Source organism: Bombina bombina, chromosome 3 (genome assembly GCF_027579735.1).
Source record: "Bombina bombina isolate aBomBom1 chromosome 3, aBomBom1.pri, whole genome shotgun sequence".
Taxonomy (NCBI): Eukaryota; Metazoa; Chordata; class Amphibia; order Anura; family Bombinatoridae; genus Bombina; species Bombina bombina.
In genome coordinates, this window is record NC_069501.1 from 990,638,870 (window position 1) to 990,658,403 (window position 19,534).

A 19,534-nucleotide genomic window follows, 5' to 3' on the forward strand; every position below is an offset into this window, starting at 1 on the left:
GAACAGCCTGAGGATCCTTTGACCTCGACCCATACCTCGGGAGCTTGGCATTCTGACGAGATGCCATGAGATCAAACTCCGGCTGCCCCCAACTGAGAATCAAGCTGGAAAATACCTATGGATGAAGTTCCCACTCCCCTGGATGAGAAGTCTGTCTGCTCAGAAAATCTGCTTCCCAATTGTCCACCCCTGGAATATGGATAGCAGACAGACAACAGTTGTGAATCTCCACCCACTGAATAATCTTGGCTACCTCTGTCATGGCCAAGGAACTCTGAGTTCCTCCCTGATTATTGATGTAAGCCACTGATGTTATGTTGTCCAACTGAAACCTGATAAACTGGGTTGAAGATAGCTGAGGCCAGGCTAGAAGAGCATTGAAAATTGCTCTCAGTTCCAAAACATTTATTGGAAAAACTGACTCATCCCGAGTCCATAGACCCTGAGCCCTTAATGAACAACAGACAGCACCCCAGCCCAGCAAACTGGCATCCGGGGTTAATATCACCCAGGCAGGTCTGCGAATGCAAGTTCCCTGATAGAGAAGATCCTGAGACAACCACCATGGAAGAGAATTTCTGGACATCTGATCTAGAACCATCTTTGGAGATAGATTTGCATAATCCTGTTCCACTGCCTGAGCAAGCATATCTGCAGAGGTCTGAGATGGAACCGAGCAAAAGGAATGATGTCCATGACTGAAACCATCAGACCAATAACCTCCATGCACTGAGCCACTGACGGCCGAGGAAGGGACTGAAGAGCAAGACACATATTGAAAATCTTTGACTTTCTTGCATCTGTCAGAAAAATTTTCATTTCTAGAGAATCTATAATGGTCCCCAAAAATACCACTCTTGTAGCCGGAATTAAGGAACTTTTTCCTAAATTCACCTTCAAACCGTGGGAGCACAGAAAAGACAACAACAATTTCCGTGTGGGAATTGAAAAGATGGAGCCTGAACTAGAATGTCATCCAGATAAAGAGCCACTGCAAAACCCCTTTGAAAAATTTCTGGGAGCTGTTGCCAGACCAAAAGGAAGAGCTACAAACTGAAAATGTTTGTATAGAAATGCAAATCTTAGGAACCTGTGATGATCCCTGTGAATGGGAATATGCAGATACGCATCCTTTAAATCCACTGTGGTCATGAACTGACCTTCCTGAACCAAAGGAAGAATGGGACGAATAGTTTTCATCTTGAAAGAATGTACCCTGAGAAACTTGTTTACACTCGAGATCTAAAATAGGTCTGAAAGTTCCCTCCTTTTTGGGAACGACAAAGAGATTGGAATAAAAACCCAGACCCTGTTCCTGAACCGGAACAGGAACTATCACTCCCATGTCAGAAAGATTCTGAACACAACGTAAGAACGCCTCTCCTTTTATCTGGTTTACAGATAACCTGGAGAGAAGAAACCTGCCTCTGGGAGGAAAATTCTTGAACTCCAGTTTGTAACCCTGGGACATGATATCTTCCACCCAGGGATCCTGAACATCTCGAACCCAAGCTTGAGTGAAGAAATAGAGTCTGCCCCCCACAAGGTCCATTCCCAGATCGGGGGCAGACCCTTCATGCTGATTTTGAGTCAGCAACAGTCTTCCTCGACTGCTTCCCCTTATTCCAAGACTGATTTGACTTCCAAGATGGCTTGGACTGTTCCTGCTTGGAGGAAGAAGAGGAAGATTTACCAGAGAAGTTACGAAAGGAATGAAAATTACTCTGCCGACCAGTGTTCCCTCTAAGGACAAAGAGATGGGGTGTGTTAGGAGCTTCTTCCCCTGCATAAATTGTAAAGCGTGTAAAAGAGGTCTTAAGATTAAGAAATTCAAATCTAATCACTCTAAGAAGGAACATCTAATTAAAGACCTAATAAAATGTACCAGCAAAGGTGTAATATACGTAATTCAATGCAGCTGTGGACTGCAATATGTGGGCCAAACCTCAAGATTACTAAAAGACAGGATTCGAGAACACATCTTACAAGTCGAACACGGCAACACAGAAACTGCCATGTATAAACATTTCACCACTCACCATAAATGCAGTCTCAAAGATTTCAACTATTATGGAATCCAACGAGTGAAACCAAATTGGAGAGGTGGTGATTATGAAAGGAGACTTCTTGTAGCCGAATCAAGATGGATCTACGAACTTGTCTTTACCCAAAGGGCCTCAATAATAAGGAGGACTTATCCCATCTATTACATCTGAAATAAATGACTTTATATACTCAACACCTATCACACTTTTTAATAGGCACGGATATTTATATGAAGAGGTTACTCCCCCTATCCTCATAAACTTACCAGAAGTCCAGGTCTTAATAACTTTACCAGTATATAATACTATAGTACATATAGTCCTCCCATTTGATGAATGGTCAGGAGGCACAATCCCCCTATTCTTGTCATTTTTTGGAGCTAATGTTTTCATAATTATATTATGCTGATCTCTTTATTATTATATTAATTATATTATATTGATTTCTTTATTATTGTCTAGCAGTCTGGATTTACTAAAATCTTTATTGTGAATACCGTATGAACAGATAATAGTTATACATTAACAGACAGGTCATAATTAGAATGACCCATCCACACTTCTAATTATGTATGAGATTCATACTTACAGAACCCTTATATATAATTTATATCTAGGTCCTATTATTTTCTAATAGGACTATACACAAGACACAGATACTACATCATAGGTTCATGGGAAGAGATTTATCTTTAATACCAGGTGGAAGATTACATATTTTATAAAAAGGACTAAATATCAATTATAAAACGTTTTTATTCAGTACCATAATTACTAATATCCAATGATGTATACTAATTAATCGATAGTAACAAGAGCCACAATACACCTTTTCCGTTTTGTTCCCAATATAAGAGATGTGCACTGATTAATACACCAGACACATGTTTACCCCCTCATAGGTCTGTTCCGGTTTTGACGAAATATACCAACTTCCGGTTTTTCGTCAACTTCCGGTTTCGTTAACATCCGGTTTTCATCAACTTCCGGTTTAGCGGCGGAACCTGATATCCGGTTTTTTAGCGCAATAAGGTAACTAGCAATGTTACAGGCATTAAGATACACATTCAGCCTTACAGAAATACCTATATATGATGGCACTACAAGTAGACCACTATTATAATATGACACGATGGGCCAAACTAATTATTTTAATATCATAAAGGGATATACCCAATCTCATTAACAACTAATATTCCCCACTTCCGGTTGAATTCTACTTCCGGTTCATAAGGTCACTTTTTTGGCGCAATTGGGGCAATTTTGGCGCAATTTTTTAATCCAAACAGGTATATAACAAGCTTTCTCACCAACCATATATCAGTCTTGAAAAAGGCCCTATTGGTGGGCCGAAACGCGTTGGCATATATGGTGAGTTTTATTCCTATAATTGCAAGCATATTTTAAACATTACTACTCTATGTTGTATTTTTTTCTTTTTTCACAGGGATTGGATTTTCTATATTTTTTCACAGGATTTGTTTTTTGGTCTTTTTGTTTCTCATATATTTTAATGAAGCTTAATTTTTGTGAAGTTTGTTTACATATTTTTATCAACTAGTGATCACTGTTTTTGACTTTCTGATATACGACATCTTTGCTTTGTTTTTATTGGATTTTTTAGTGTTGGAACACTTTTTATTACTATCACAATATTGGATTTACATACGTGCTTTTGGATTGACATTTGGATCACGAGGATATCCTAATCTACTCATATAGATTGTTTCCACTGTTTTTTGGATTTTTGACACATATATTTTTCATTTCTTATATTTTTTATTGACATTTCCACATATACTTTTTTCACCGGATTCACTTTTCACAGGACTTTCAATCTATTGTATTTTTTCTATATGTTTTTATACATGTTTGATACATAATTTCCACTGTATATCTTATTGATTTTTACTAGACATCGCACATAGTCACTTATTGTATTTTATTGCATTTCATTTATATTACTTTACTGTTATTACTTTTCTATTTGTCTTTGCATCAATATTAATGCCATTTTTGGATTATTTTTATTGCAATTGTTTTTATTGCAATCGTTTTTATTAAGTATCATTGTCCTTGCATCAATATTAATGCCATTGTTGGATTATTTTTATTGTTATTGTTTTTATTAAGTATCATGGATCCATATACTTTTATACTTTTTTAACCTGTGATTTTCTGCTGTTATTATATGTGATATTAAACCTGTTAAATTGTATTATTTAAAGATCCCATTATTATACCATTGTAGGATCCTTATAGTGTACAAACTGACACTTTTAGTCTATACCCTATATTTAGACCTAGCCTTTTATTAGGCGCTCCTAACACACCCCATCTCTTTGTTCTTTTTTTGGGTATCTAGAGACCCAATTGTTATAGGAGCCTTGGTCTTGATAGTTAGCGCCGTCGGACAGATTACACTTTTCCCTCTAAGGACAGTTTTGTGTGCAGCCCAGCAGTGAAACAGTTAACAAGAGAACCATACCTTGCCATCTGCATTGTGCAGTGTTTGATAATTGCAGGGTGTGGTTACCTAATTAACTGTTTCACTGCTGGGCCGCACACAAAACTGGCCTTAGAGGGAACACTGCTGCCGACCCTTTCCCTCCCGTAATATCAGAAATAATCTCAGCCAAACCTGGCCCAAACACGGTCTTACCCTTGTAAGGAATAGACAAAAGCTTAGACTTAGAGGACACATCTGCAGACCAGGATTTTAACCATAAAGCTCTGCAAGCTAAAATGGCAAAAACAGTTGTTTTTTTTAAATCATTTTTTTATTGAGGTTATTGAAAACAATAACAGTAAAAACTTAAACATCCATGTACATATATGATACTGCGATTACATGCAAAACAATGTAAGTAGAACTACTACCCATATGAGTGTTGCAGCAAAACCAGAAAGTTTAGCTCCCAACTTGATGACCTGTAGAGAAGCATCGGCAATAAAGGAATTAGCCAACTTCAGAGCCTTGATCTTGAATTTCTCCAAGAGGATTATCTTGCTGAATATAATCAGACAATGCATCAAACCAATATGCCGCTGCACTAGTTACCGTAGCAATACATGCAGCCAGTTGCCATTGATACCCCTGGTGAACATAAATCTTTTTAAGCAAAGCTTCCAACTTCTTATCCATAGGATCTTAAAAGGAACAGCTGTCCTCAATAAGAATAGTGGTCCTCTTGGTCAGAGTGGAAACTGCTCCCTCCATCTTAGGAACCATCTGCCAAGATTCCTTAATAGAATCAGCAATAGGAAACATCTTCCTAAAAATTGGAGAAGGGGAAAAAGGAATACCAGGCTTCTCCCATTCTCGTGCAATAATATCTGAAACACGATCTGGTATAGGAAAAACTTCCACTGAGGAAGGGACATCAAAAAACGTATTAAGTTTACTAGATTTCTTAGAAATAACTATGACTGACGCCTCAGAGTCATCCAAGGTAGCCAAAACCTCCTTGAGTAACAAACGGAGGTGCTCCAGCTTAAACCTAAAGGAAACAACCTCAGGTTCAGAAGAAGGATTTACACTATCAGAATCCGAGATCTCACCCTCAGATGCTACTGAAGTATCTTCCTCCTCAGACTTATGAGAAGAAACACTAGACACAATTGCAACAGAATCAGAAACCTTATACTTCCTCTTGCGCTTCCCCTGTAACATAGGAAAAGCAGACAAAGCCTCGGATACTGCAGAGAATATATGGGTAGCCATATCCTGCAAGGAAAAACCAACCTGAGACGAAACACAGGGCACTGCAGAAGATTGGGACGTATGAGGAGAAAGCTGCGGATTAGCCTGAACAGGAGACTCCTGAACAACATCCGCCCTAGACAATGAAGGCTCAGAATCAAAAATCTATCCTTGTAATGTAATTTTCTCTCAATACAAGAGGAACAAAAAGGGATAGGAGGCTCAACATTAGTATTTAAACATAGAAAACAAGCAACAGCTTGCAGGGCCTCTTGGTCCATCTTTTCCCAAAGGAAAAAACCTTAATCAATAAAAAATTCTAAGTTCAAATCAGAATCTTAATGAAACAAAAAAAGTTACTGTCCCTTTAAATTTCAAACAGACTTTTTTTAAAAAAAAACAACAACTAGAAAATCCTTAAATAAGCTGCACAGTAAATCTTGCAGCACAAAATGAATGCAAAAAGAAAGACAAACGTTATAGTCCCTGAACTTCAGACAGAAACTTAAATATAAACAGAGCAACAGCCACACAAAAAAAACAGGCAACCTCCACACCTCAGCAAGCTCTGCTGAGATGCCTACCTGACCTCCTTGCTGCCGGAAACAAAGTCAGAAAATGATCCGGACCCCCATACAGCCGCACCAGAGAGAACGCTGAACCGCCTATGAGGAGCTATGCAACAGAGCTGCAACATCCAGGAACAACAGAAAACAGCTAAAAGGGCACCAAAAACGCCCTTGCTATCTCAGATAAGCCCGCCTATTGTGCACGTGGCTTAACAAACCTCCCGGTAGCCATTAATACACAAACAAAAAACATGTACACCAAAGTGAAAACATAATAAACTGAGCCAAACATCCCCAGTGCCTGCAAAACTGCCATACAATAAACCGTTAACCTAGAAGACTGATTTGTAAAGTGCCAAATTCTCCTATATCAAAACAGGGAAAGAAATAGTCACTTACCTGAAAAATCTGTCCGGCAGCAGGACAGCTCACTTGGTATGAGAGGGGCTTCCTACCTCACATGGACCTGTGGAAAAAAGAAAAGGCTGAGTAAACTTACTCAAACTTTCAAGCAAGGGCAGTATGGAATTACTTGGGAGGCCCAGTGAGGATTATACCCCACAAGTTCTCAAATGCTTAAAAGCCACCACTTGCTCTACTGAAGAGACTGACATGGACTACGGTTAAACCCCAAAGAAAATCCAGAGCAAACTTGCTCTGCTTAAAAAATAACTTGATTGAAGAATCAGACACCTAACTTTACCCCTCCTTGCAACTGATACAAGCAAAGAGAATGACTGGGGATTGTGGGTAGGGGGAGTGGTATTTAACAGCTTTTGCTGTGGTGCTCTTTGCCTCCTCCTGTTGGTCAGGAGTGATATTCCCAACAGTAATTAAAGGGACAGTAAACTTAAAAAATAATTTATATAATTCTGCACATAGTGCAGAATTATATAACATTATATTAACCTTATCTTTATAAAACCTAATATTCCCTTTGATTTTTTAAAAAAATTACAGTTTTTCAGACCCGCTCTCTGTGCTCTTCTGAGCGGGTCTGTTTTTTTCACACAGCGCATCGGGCCAGCTGTATAGTCACAGCTCGGCCCGACCGCGCCATTATACACAGTGCAGCTTGCTCCTGCTCTGTCTGAAAGCAGAGACAGATGGCTCAGTGGGCACCAGATTCCCCGATCCTGAGGAACAGAGCACTCTAAAACCGCATTCGGAACATAACTGATGGGCATGTATCACAGTGCAGCTCGCTCCTGCTGAGTCGGAGTCTGCTGCTTCTATTCCTCCGGCATAGTAGGATTTTCGCCTTTAGATTTAGAGAGACAGTCATTCTTTGCCTTTCATCCCAGGAGGTTGGCAGAGAAGTGTCAGAAGTTTTCGATAGTCTCTTATGGAGGGTAGTACTCTTCGGCATGGGACTGGAGTTTTAAGTAGTCCTGTCAGCCTCTCAGTGAGAGCATGGATGAAAGTTAGAGTCTGGAGATGCAGGGAGAGTCTTTCTGTGAAACCATCCCGACTCATATTAACAGCTCCATAAGCAATCAGCGTTGACGAGTTTCGCTGCCTGTTTTTTTCTTTCAAGTCCATGGCAGAGGCGATGCTACTATCTGTTACACTTGAAGGGCCGTGTTCCTGTTCCACGGCGTCGATTCCGGTAAGATTGTTTCATTTTACTTTCATCATGGATGTATTGTAATTTCAACTGTTTATACGAGGGGGGCTAATACCTTTCGGGGATAACTTTAACATAGGGTCTTAGTGAGGCTCCTTTTTGTATCTAGGAATCAAGGGTTAATATCTCCTGAGGGGGATTATTGAACAGGGGGGTTTATAATCATGTTTGTTATGTGATTCTGTCTGCTACTCTGTAGTGTTGCTTCAGCTCATGGCTATTTTGGAACATAACGGCCTATGTCTAGTGATGCAGCCTTTTCAGTCGGGCGCGCTTTTGCATAGACTGCACGGTTTATTGTGTTGTTTTCCTGACCGCGTGGTGACAGAGAAATCCTGGTCCGCTGGTGTCTGGTTCTCTGGAGGTGGCAGTGTCCCAGTTATGGAGGATTCTTAGAGACGGATGTCTCTGATTCAGACTCTACTTCTTGCAAAGAATATGAATTGGCCCGGGTGATACATGCCCATCAGTTATGTTCAGAATGCCGTTTTAGAGTGCGCTGTTCCTCGGGATAGGGGAATCCGGTGCCCACTGAGCCATCTGTCTCTGCTGTCAGACAGAGCAGGAGCGAGCTGCACTGTGTATAATGACGAGGTCGGGCCGGGCTGTGACTATACAGCTGGCCCGATGCGCTGTGTGAAAAAAACAGACCCGCTCAGAAGAGCACAGAGAGCGGGTCTGGAAAACTGTCATTTTTTAAAAAAAAATCAAAGGGAATATTAGGTTTTATAAAGATAAGGCTAATATAATGTTATATAATTATGCACTATGTGCAGAATTATATAACATTATTTTTGAGGTTTACTGACACTTTAAGATGATCCGTGGACTCACCGTGTCATTAGAAAGAAAAAGAGATAATTTGCAGCAGAAAATCTGTCCTTGTGAGATTTTGTTTTAAAGAGCTATATAAAACAGTGGTGAGACAATGTTTAAGTATGCAAGACATTATTCATACCACTCCAATGGAGAAATAGTTATTGATGATCTCATATGGGACTGGATCACCCTTTTCTTCAGGGTTGTTGGTAATGACCTCAACGTTCCATCTGTCCATCTGTAGAATGGAGCTGCTCTCAATATCTTTTAAAAACTTTCCAAGATTTTCACCATCATAACCTGAGATAATATTTTAAGTGGGAATGAAAAAAAAAGGTAGTCAATAATTTAACTATATAGAATGGGAATCACATTAAGGGGCCGTCTGCTGCTCTATAACTTGTCCGCCTGCTCTGAGGATGCGGACATCAATCTGCCCAATCCTATACGATCAGGCTGATTGACACCCCGAATCTACAGGGGGCGGCATTGCACAAGCAGATCACAAGAACTGCTTGTGCAATGATAAATGGTTACAGCGTATGCTGTCGACATGTATCAATGTGTGGCGGACATGATATGCTACATCGTATCATGTCCACTCGCACTTTCATAAATCGGCCCCTAAGCTATGCTAATGTAATTCTGCTTGATACTCACCACCTCCCCATCTCAGACAGCGTGCAAGATCATTCCCAGTACCCAGGGGCAGCACTGCTACAGGAGGCCTTTGAGGGAGATTAGCTTTGTCTACGGAGAGAAACATATATTTGAATGTGTTTTAAAATTTATTTATTTGTTAATAAGATGTTCTTCTGAAATTAAAATCACTTGATTGCATTCTGCTTTCATGCTTGCAGAATTAATGCAGATGTACTTTTCTATCAACAATTTACAGGATCATCCCAAAATGGGACTTCTGTCCTGCTGTCCTTCCTTTCTACATTTATCTCTGATTTATGTCCTGGCTTCCCTCTTTAGATAATTACAACTATCTAAACCTTTTCCAGGAAAGTCCAAGTCCTGCCCCACATAACTCAGCTTGCCATCAGACTGTCAGGTCTTCTATACCAATGTATCTCAATGCCAGTCCTTAGGGCAGATTAATGGGCCAGATTTCAGAATACCTGAACTAGAACACAGGTGAAATAATCAGCTAATCAGTTCCATTGTTATGAAGTTACTCTCACCCAAGATATTCTTGAAAATTGTATTTGTTAATGTGCCCTGATAACTGTAATTGAGAAACACTGTCCAAGCCCCACACTTTGTGTGTGGTTTCAGGCTGAAATATTTAAATATTGAGGGGTGCAGAGATCCTCGTTATAACAGGCTTATATTTTATTGTATTGTGATTGGCTTTACTGACCAAGGTAGACAAAACACAGACTTTCAAAAGAAGATGACATACTCTGTGTGAAAACCAATATATTCACTTTAACTGACATTTGTCAGAAACACATACTAAGATTTCACTTCTTTAAAAGTAAAAAGCGTAATAAATAAATACATAAAAGACAGAGGCCTATATGTTTGCAGATCTATACTTATTGCATGCTAAAGATAATACACCAATGTAATGGATTTTTATTTATGGATTTTACCAATGGCATCTAGGATCCAACCAACTGTGCCATCCCCACCACAGACTAGAACCCGATAATCTGGAACATCTCGGAAAAAGTTTAACCTAAAAATAAAAATTAAGACTTATGAAGACTAGGGAAAAAAATATATATTTTATTTATCTAATACAATGCAGCTCAACTACATCTGAGTACATTGCTACACATACGCAGCTATTCTTACCCTGGAGATGGCCCTCCATTTATCAGATTATATACTTGTCTAGGATTGAGAATATATTGGAACTTTCGTAAAACTCTGGAATGAAAAACAAATGCAGAGGGTTTACACCAAGGAAGGCCAAAAAAGGATATTGTTACAAACCAAGTCGTATCATTAAGTACTAAAAGGTCACACTTTAGGGTAGAACATTTTAAGAAAAAAAATTGTATGAATTATTTATTGTAATGTATTGTCTGTAGGTTATTGTCAAATGTAACCAAAAACTTAAATTATGCTTACCTGATAATTTTCTTTTCTTCAGATGGAAAGAGTCCACAGCTCCCCGCCCGTATTTTTTCTGTCCTCGGAGCATTTGAGGTACAGTAAGCCTTTTTGATGTTTCTCCCTTCTCCACATTCAAGATTTGTGGGAAGGACTGGTGGCTCTTAGATAGCCTGCAACGTTATACGCTGGTTAATGGATACTTAGCAATCTGAAGAATCCTATCTTCAACTGCTTTCAACAGATCTCAGATCCTGCTCCAACACCAGACCAGCCCAAGCGACAGACATGTCTGATAGACAGGAGGACAGAAGACCCCAACCACAAGCCCCCAGGGAATGGAAGAAAAAAGGGGGGACTCACCCACCCCAACAGAGCTTGGGTGCCAACCCCATCCGCTCCTCCAAAATAAGGCACTCCAAGGAGAACCCCCTAGGACCTGGAACAGAGAAAAGTGCAATAGATCCGTAGGAGGACCTGTCACAACTCTCTTAGACAGTCTCTACAAAGAGAGACCAATTTCCAGCAGGTGGAACAGAGCCCACAGAGCAGTAGATGCTGCCCCTTACAGAAATAAGCCACCTGAACCAACCTCCTACACACAGGACAGGACAAGGACCCTCCAAAGAGAGGAAACCCCAAATCATAAGGAAGATAAACTATCCCCTTTAAAAGGAAGGGCACAGATAAGAACAGCATACACATCCACAAGACATGAAGCCATAGTATGATCAAAATACTGACCAAATGAAAAATCACCCAGACACCACTGTTGACCCAACAGAGAAAAAAATGCCCCATAGAGGAGCACACTCTGTCCGAAGGACAAGTCAGGCCTTAAAGTTTATAACCAGTACCCGAAGGTGGATGAGAACTCTGGCCTACCTGCTTGCAAGCCCAATGAGCTATGTCACAACATAGGGTCCCTGAAAAAAACTGGGTCATCTCGAACCAGTCCATCAGATCATAAGTCTCCAGACATCCAAGAAGGATCCAAGACAAGAACTCCAGACCCCGGACCCAGAATCATCGTAGAACAAACGACACCCTCAGGGAACACAAGATACCCCATCTGAAGCAATCAGACCTCACAGGGGATGAGAACCACAGGGGATGAGAACCCGGAAACCCGGAGAACGGGTACAGGACTCACTCAAATTCCCAGCCCAAAGGGAAGAGAACACCCTTAGCCGGAGGTCAACACCCCCCCCCCCCCAGCAAGCTACTAGGCCGCAACAAAGTCACGCAATTTCTCTAGAGCCCAATGGCCCCAAGAGTAGCACTAAGGAAAATCAGAACAGAGTCAACCAAAAGAGAGTAGAAGAAAGGCTAGTCTCCATAATCCTTTCAGATTAACGTTCCAGAGGACCAGACCCAAGGGAGAAGAATGCAAAGCATCCCGAACCCAGGCAGAAAAACATCCCCTATGCATTGGAAAAATAGACAACACTTCCTATTGCCCCTGATATGGAGACGACTAACTCCTGAAGGAAGACAGAGCCTCACGGACTTCACTTCCTAATTAAGCGGCCAAAGCTGCCACAAAAACCGGACAAAGTCCAGAAAGTCTCGACCCAAAGGAAGAGAACCTCTAAATGGAATAAGTCCTAAAAGGACACTTCCAAAGAGACCATGAAAGGCAAAACCATAAGAACGGCGGTATGAAGGACCTAAATCCTCCAAGCCTCCAACCCACAATGGGAAGGAACACTCTAGTTCCCAAAAAATTCGGAAACGACTGAGCATGTCGCCGCAGATCTCAATGGAGTCCCGGCCCACTAGATTGAAAGGTGAATGAGGACTGAACCAATCCCCCATGCCCCTAAGTAACCACGGACCCTCAAATCCTCTCAGTATGCTAGTTGAAACTTGTAAAACAAGACAATCAAACAATCATATTGTGATCACTGGGCACGCTTACCGGACCAACTGGACATAAAAAGGTGCCACTTGTCTAAACAAGGCCTCAAAGACAGAAGGATTTGTACCCAGTCAGGACCAGCCTGGAACCAAGGGCCCCAGCATGGTCAAGGCCACATAGAGTCTCCCCCGATGATGGAGGGATAAAGAACAGTCAGACAGACTTTTGTAAATAGAGCAAACAAAATCGCGAGTATCAATTTCAGAGAGGAAAGCTCCCGAAGGAAACATCACACCACAACATGAGCTTTAAACCAAATAAAAATAATCCTCATCGGATGAAAATAAAAGATAAGGCAACCTGTAGGTTATCGCCCAGGAAGAACGGACAGACAGCCCAACAGGGGTCCGAGACTTCCAAGCTCAGAACTGGAAAAGAATACACAAATAACAAAGACTATAAGAAGATTACTTCATCCCCTTATGTCTATGTATGCAAGCCAGTCGAAGAGTAAGACAGAATCCCCAGACCCATTAAGAGTGGGATCCTCCAACAATGCCAAAAACATGCCTTAGTAGGTCACAAAGGCATGCCAGTCTATAACAAAAGGCGCAACATACCTACGCCAGGAAAAAAGGAAACACCAGCCCCTAAGGTTGACCCCGTGAGGCCTCAGGGGCAGTCATTCCCCCAGAAGGCTAAACTAGACAAGGCGATCCCCGGTTAACGAAACACGGACAATATCATAAGCACACTCCCGGGAGATGCAGATGCGTCAACGCCAAAGATATGGCCATGAGGAACCGTGTTGTAACCTCTGCTGGGAACAGGCCACACTCCCTAGAAAGAATAAGTAGTGTTTGGATTACCTGCATGCGTAGTAAGAGTTGATGGTAGGGAACTTGTCTCGTGAGAAATAGAATCCCCAGAGACATATGGCTCAGTGGGCATCCGATTCCCCTATCCCGAGGAACAGAGCGCTCTAAAACGGCATTCGGAACATAACTGATGGGCATGTATCACCCGGGCCAATTCATATTCTTTGCAAGAAGTAGAGTCTGAATCAGAGACATCCGTCTCCAAGAATCCTCCATAACTGGGACACTGCCACCTCCAGAGAACCAGACACCAGCGGACCAGGATTTCTCTGTCACCACGCGGTCAGAAAAACAACACAATGAACCGTGCAGTCCATGCAAAAGCGCGCCCGACCGAAAAGACTGCATCACTAGACATAGGCCGTTATGTTCCAAAATATCCATGAGCCGAAGCAACACTACAGAGTAGCAGACAGAATCACATAACAAACATGATTATAAACCCCCCTGTTCAATAATCCCCCTCAGGAGATATTAACCCTTGATTCCTAGATACAAAAAGGAGCCTCACTGAGACCCTATGTTAAAGTTATCCCCGAAAGGTATTAGCCCCTCTCGGATAAACAGTTGAAATTACAATACATCCATGATGAAAGTAAAATGAAACTCGTCAACACTGATTGCTTGTGGAGCTGTTTATATGAGTCAGGATGGTTTCACAGAAAGACTCTCCCTGCATCTCCGGACTCTAACCTTCATCCATGCTCTCACTAAGAGGCTGACAGGACCACTTAAAACTCCAGTCCCATGCTGAAGAGTACTACCCTCCATAAGAGACTATCGAAAACTTCTGACACTTCTCTGCCAACCTCCTTGGATGAAAGGCAAAGAATGACTGGGAGAGGAGGGAAGTGAGAGGAGTATTTAAGCCTTTGGCTGGGGTTTCTTTGCCTCCTCCTGGTGGCCAGGTTCTAATTTCCCAAAAGTAATGCATGCAGCTGTGGACTCTTTCCATTTATGAAGAAAAACCCTTATTCAATTATACTTTAAAACACTTTTGGAGGCCCATTTATCAAGCTCTGAATGGACCTTGAGGGCCTGTGTTTCTGGCGAGCCTGCAGGCTTGCCAGAAACAGCAGTTATGAAGCAGCGGTCTAAAGACCGCTGCTCCATAACCCTGTCCGCCTGCTCTGATGAGGCGGACAGAGATCGCCACAATTCAACCCGGGTTGATTGACACCCCCCCTGCTGGCGGCCGATTGGCTGCGAGTCTGCAGGAGGCGGCGTTGCACCAGCAGCTCACAAGAGTTACTGGTGCAATGCTGAATACGGAGAACGTATTGCTCTCCGCATTCAGCGAGGTCTGTCGGACCTGATCGCACTGTCGGATCAGGTCCAACAGACCTTTGATAAATAGGCCTCTTAATCTTTATAAACTACTGTTAAGAGGGAATAAATAGCCATTGTGATTAAAGACACCGTGAGTGTACCTCTTTAAAAAAATATAAAATATAAATATAATCTCTCAGTATTATTAAGGATAAGGCATTTTAGTGGGCCTGATAATTATGCTAAACTTGACATCCTGCAGAGGGTTAGATTAGAGGTAGGAGTCCTCCCATTTGGTATGTTATGTCATGCATAGACCACAGTGAGCAGCACATTACATTATATAACCGTAATACAAAGGAAATAGTTATAGGTTTACAAATACCATTGAAAAAAATAGTTTTAAAGTCTGAAGTCTTATGGAGTGTGGAAATATGGAAATATGCTATAAATCTAGGATGTAAATAATAAACAGCTAAAAAACAACCGTGTATAAGAAAATAAGATTAAAGATTATGCAAGGGCATATAACATTTATATAGTTAGAAAAACTGAGAATATTATGAAGTGATGTTTAGAGATCAGGGGTGATATATATGTGCATTTATATAGGATGGGAATCAGCTTTAATTATTTAGTGAGGATTTGTATTTTGTTCTAAAGGAGAGAGGATGCTGTTCCAGAAATGAGCAAAGAGAGAAGGTAAGGGGACAACAAGTTGAATAGGTAAGTTATTATTTTCTATCTATCTATCTATCTATCTATCTATCTATCTATCTATCTATCTATCTATCTATCTATCTATCTATCTATCTATATACATACATACATACACACACATATATATCAAAATTTCAAGTCCTAAGCTACAAGCCAGCCCAAAATGTTACTCGCCACTTATGTTCATGTCCACACCGAATAATCCCCCCTCTTTGCATAAGTTTAGCAAATGTGAAACACCTTATTGTGCAGTAATGTTTTAATATTGTTTTTGTTTTATACCATAATTTAAATAATGCTACATGCAGTTCTAAATTAACAAAAAGAAGTGCAAAGCAGTTAGCAACATACAACTGGGGTTCTGAGGAAGACAACAGCTGGACAGAAAAAGGAAGTTGTTGAACTGAGAGAAAGCAGAGTGTTGACATTGATGTGAGGTGATAGCAGACCTGGAAAAACTGATTTATAATTATCATCTCTCTTCTATCTTTCTCCACTCCCTCTCTCTTCAATCTCTCCCCACCCCCACCCCCTTCTCTCTCATGCCATATCTTCTCTTTACATTCTTTCTCTCTCAAATCTCTTCACTCTTTTTTTCTCTCCACTCATTCCTAACGCTATCTTTTTCTCTACTTTCAATCTTCCTCTCCAATCTCTCTCTGCCCCTGTTTACCCTCTCAGAGGAAACAGTCTAATGGGGTCCCTATAGCCATAGAATATCATATCCTTGCCCTTTCATGGATTAATATTTGTAGACATCCACTCACTTTCACTTGCCACTGTTAAATTTCCACTTGCCAATGGCTAGTGGAAATTTTGAGCCCTGTATAAATATATACATATATATATATATATATATATATATATATATATATATATATATAAAATGCAATATCAAAATATAAAGACAGAAACCCCCTAACAAAACCAAAACTCTAGTTCTTTATTACTGATCACCTGTACATAATATTCATTGCCTTTCTAAAATACTGTCAAGACTTCGTAGATTATCTCGTCAAAGCAAAGTTCTTTAGATCATCGGCCCTTCCAAGCAGTCAGCTCCAAACAGTACATATCCTTGTTATGCATGAAACAGTAAAAACATACACTCACCTCTCTCCCTGCTTCCCTCCGCTCTTGGGGTTGACAAACACAAGTAAAGGATGAGTATCTGGGGTTGGTACTATCTGCAAAAGCCAAAAACACAATGTAAGGAAACCTGCAGGCCAGCTTAACCATAGTCTTCCTCACCAGATATTACTAAAAATATTTTATTACAGAATATAGCTGATGAATATACACAACATGAAGGTGTTTAGGTCACTTCACTTTCTAGTAATTTGTAGAATCATAGCTTAGTTCCTGTAACAGATATATTAAAAAGTATTCTACCATTTTCCAGATGTATAGGACGCAATATAAAAAATACAAAGGACAAACTAACCCCCCCATCATTGTTTACCCCCTACTGAGTAATTGTAAAGAAACTGCACCAGAACATTTCTAGCATCTGTATTCAGATATATGTATACTTCTTTTGTGTTATCTGTATTTTATTTAAATTATTTAATTTACTTTAGCAGTTTATTGAACTCTATAAAAATATATATAAAAAAAAAGTTTGAAAATAAAAAATGAAGGTAAGGATCAAGAAACAGACTAGTGCAATCAGTCACCTAGTAAACATCTTTAGATAATAAGGGGGCGATTTATCAAGCTGAGGCGGACAGGGGCGCAAATATGCGCCCCTGTCTGCCGCAGCTCGCCTCTGGCGGACTGAACTCCCCTGTGGGAATTCAGCATTGCCACGAGCACTATTTTGCGCTTGTGTGCAATCCAGCACCAATCATGTGTGGGCAGGAGCTGTTAATCTCCCCGGTCGGACTAGACCGTGGAGATTGAATTTCACCACTTTAGAGGTGGCGAAATATTAGAGAAGCAGCGATCTGATGACCGCTGCTAGTTAAATACGGCGTGCAGGTTCTCTTGTGAGAACCTGCAGCCGTAGTGGGTCGAAAGGCTTGTGAAGCCTTTGATAAATCGACCCCTAAGTGGATATAAGACTGACAGTAACCTTCAACAAAGAATACCAAGATAACAGAAGTAAATTAAAACGTTGTTTAATATTGTATTCTCTATTTCAATCATAAAATAAAAAAATTGGGTTTCATGTCCCTAGCGCATAACCCTGTGTGGCATTAAATAGGAAAATTTTCTTGAATGGCAATTATGGGTAATTAATTGACAATTTTGGTATCCTCACTCGCAATGCCTGTCCCTCTGGAGTGCTGAAATTCTGTGAGTTCTCTTCTGGGGGAGCAGTAAGATTCTTTTGGCTGTTTTGCCTTTCCTGAAATAAAATAAAAAATAAAATCATTAAGGCACATGTGCAGTAATACAATGGTTTATAGTAATTTGATGAGGAAGGTTAAGGATGTGGTCAGTCAATCTTTGAAAACAAAAAACCTTTGTGGGCGCCAAATCTTATAAATCAGCTAAATCTGATGATACACAATAAATAATACACGATTAATATATCCAAAAGGGGAATATATCTTTACATAATAAACATAAAAGTATACAAAATGCAATGAACAGTTTATTAAATAAATCTATTCATGGATGCATTTTAAATTAAAAAAAGACATGAAAAATATTACCCATGATAAAAAAATATGTGAAATGTAGTCCAGAAGAATCTAAAAACACCAAAAACTCAAAAATGGGTAATACATATATACTGTTCATCCAAATAATACTAAAAAAACACTTGAACATGCATGATATTTTGATGTCTTTTTTATGTAACATGGATCCATTAATGATTAATTTAATAAACTGTTCATTGAATTGTGTTATGTAATGTTTATTTTTTAAAGATATATTCCCCTATGGATATATTTATCTTGTAATACTTATTGTGTATTACCAGAATTAGCTGAATTATAAGATTTAGCGCACCACAAAGGTTTTTTGTTTTAGAGATTCTGTTTTTAAGTCTTGAAGCATTAGTTCTTGTGCAATTTGTGTTGCTATTCTGTTTGATCTTTGATAAGGCTCATAAAGCTGTAATTAAATAGACAGTTCTGGCAGAAGTGGGTTTGGGTGATTTTTCAAGTGTATATGCATGTGTGTGTGCGCATGCGTGTGTGTGTGCATGCGTGTGTGTGCATATGTGTCTAACTGTGATAAACTTACCTGTTTTTTCTTGATTTGTATTTTTTTTTTAACTTCTTACATTTATTTTTACTTAATTATTTTAAAAAAGGGTTATGAGCTTTTACGTGCAAAATAACTAAACGTGGAAAAAGTAATCAAAAACACAGGAGGAGAAAAAAGTAATTGTTTAGGAAACTTAAATGTATAAAGAAAAACAAACTAAGGCGACAAATAGAAAAAGAGACAGACAGATATAGAAATAGAGAAAATAATTAAAACCTGTAATAGGGAGTGAAAAAAAGAGATAACACGGAATATCGAAGAAGGGAATGTTCTTTCTTGGGGCCCAATAATCAAAATCTCATATGAAACACGGTATAAAGAGATATCATGCTAAACTTTTTTTGAGCAATATATTGTAACGTATGTTTCTCTCCTTCACATCCAGAATTACACATAGGCCCTGATGATAAAAAGGATTGTGAAACTCATGAGAAATGGCCTTTTATTGTCAGACCCTCTCTGTCCTGATAAGTGGCGATGTGCCTTCCATAGGAAACAATAGGGATCACTGCCTGTTTAGAAATCTGCACACATGACCAGTGAAGTCAGGAGGGGGAGTGTATTTGAAGCATGTTTACACAACTTAGAATGTGCGTTCATTGTAAATAAAAATGTGTAGTAATTAATTAATAAATGTGTTGTAACAATTAAATAATAAATATGTAAACTATGTTTCCCTGTAGATTTCTTACAATTACAAATCTACTAAGCTACTGAAAGGGTCGCGAGACAGGTATGTGTGAAAAGGTGC

At 39.9% G+C, this 19,534-nt stretch overlaps 1 protein-coding gene across 6 annotated transcripts in view; it reads right to left on the reverse strand.

Moving 5' to 3' along the window:
- DGKA (diacylglycerol kinase alpha) overlaps window positions 1-19,534 on the reverse strand; it is a 389,538-nt gene that overhangs the window by 73,244 nt on the left and 296,760 nt on the right. For all 6 annotated transcript variants that reach the window (XM_053708123.1, XM_053708124.1, XM_053708121.1 and 3 more), the window contains 6 exons: window positions 17,825-17,911; window positions 16,675-16,748; window positions 10,573-10,647; window positions 10,368-10,453; window positions 9,424-9,513; window positions 8,903-9,063 (listed from right to left, as the gene is read on the reverse strand). In XM_053708123.1, the coding sequence (XP_053564098.1) occupies window positions 8,903-9,063; window positions 9,424-9,513; window positions 10,368-10,453; window positions 10,573-10,647; window positions 16,675-16,748; window positions 17,825-17,911 (573 nt within the window). The remainder of the gene's footprint in view (window positions 1-8,902; window positions 9,064-9,423; window positions 9,514-10,367; window positions 10,454-10,572; window positions 10,648-16,674; window positions 16,749-17,824; window positions 17,912-19,534) is intronic.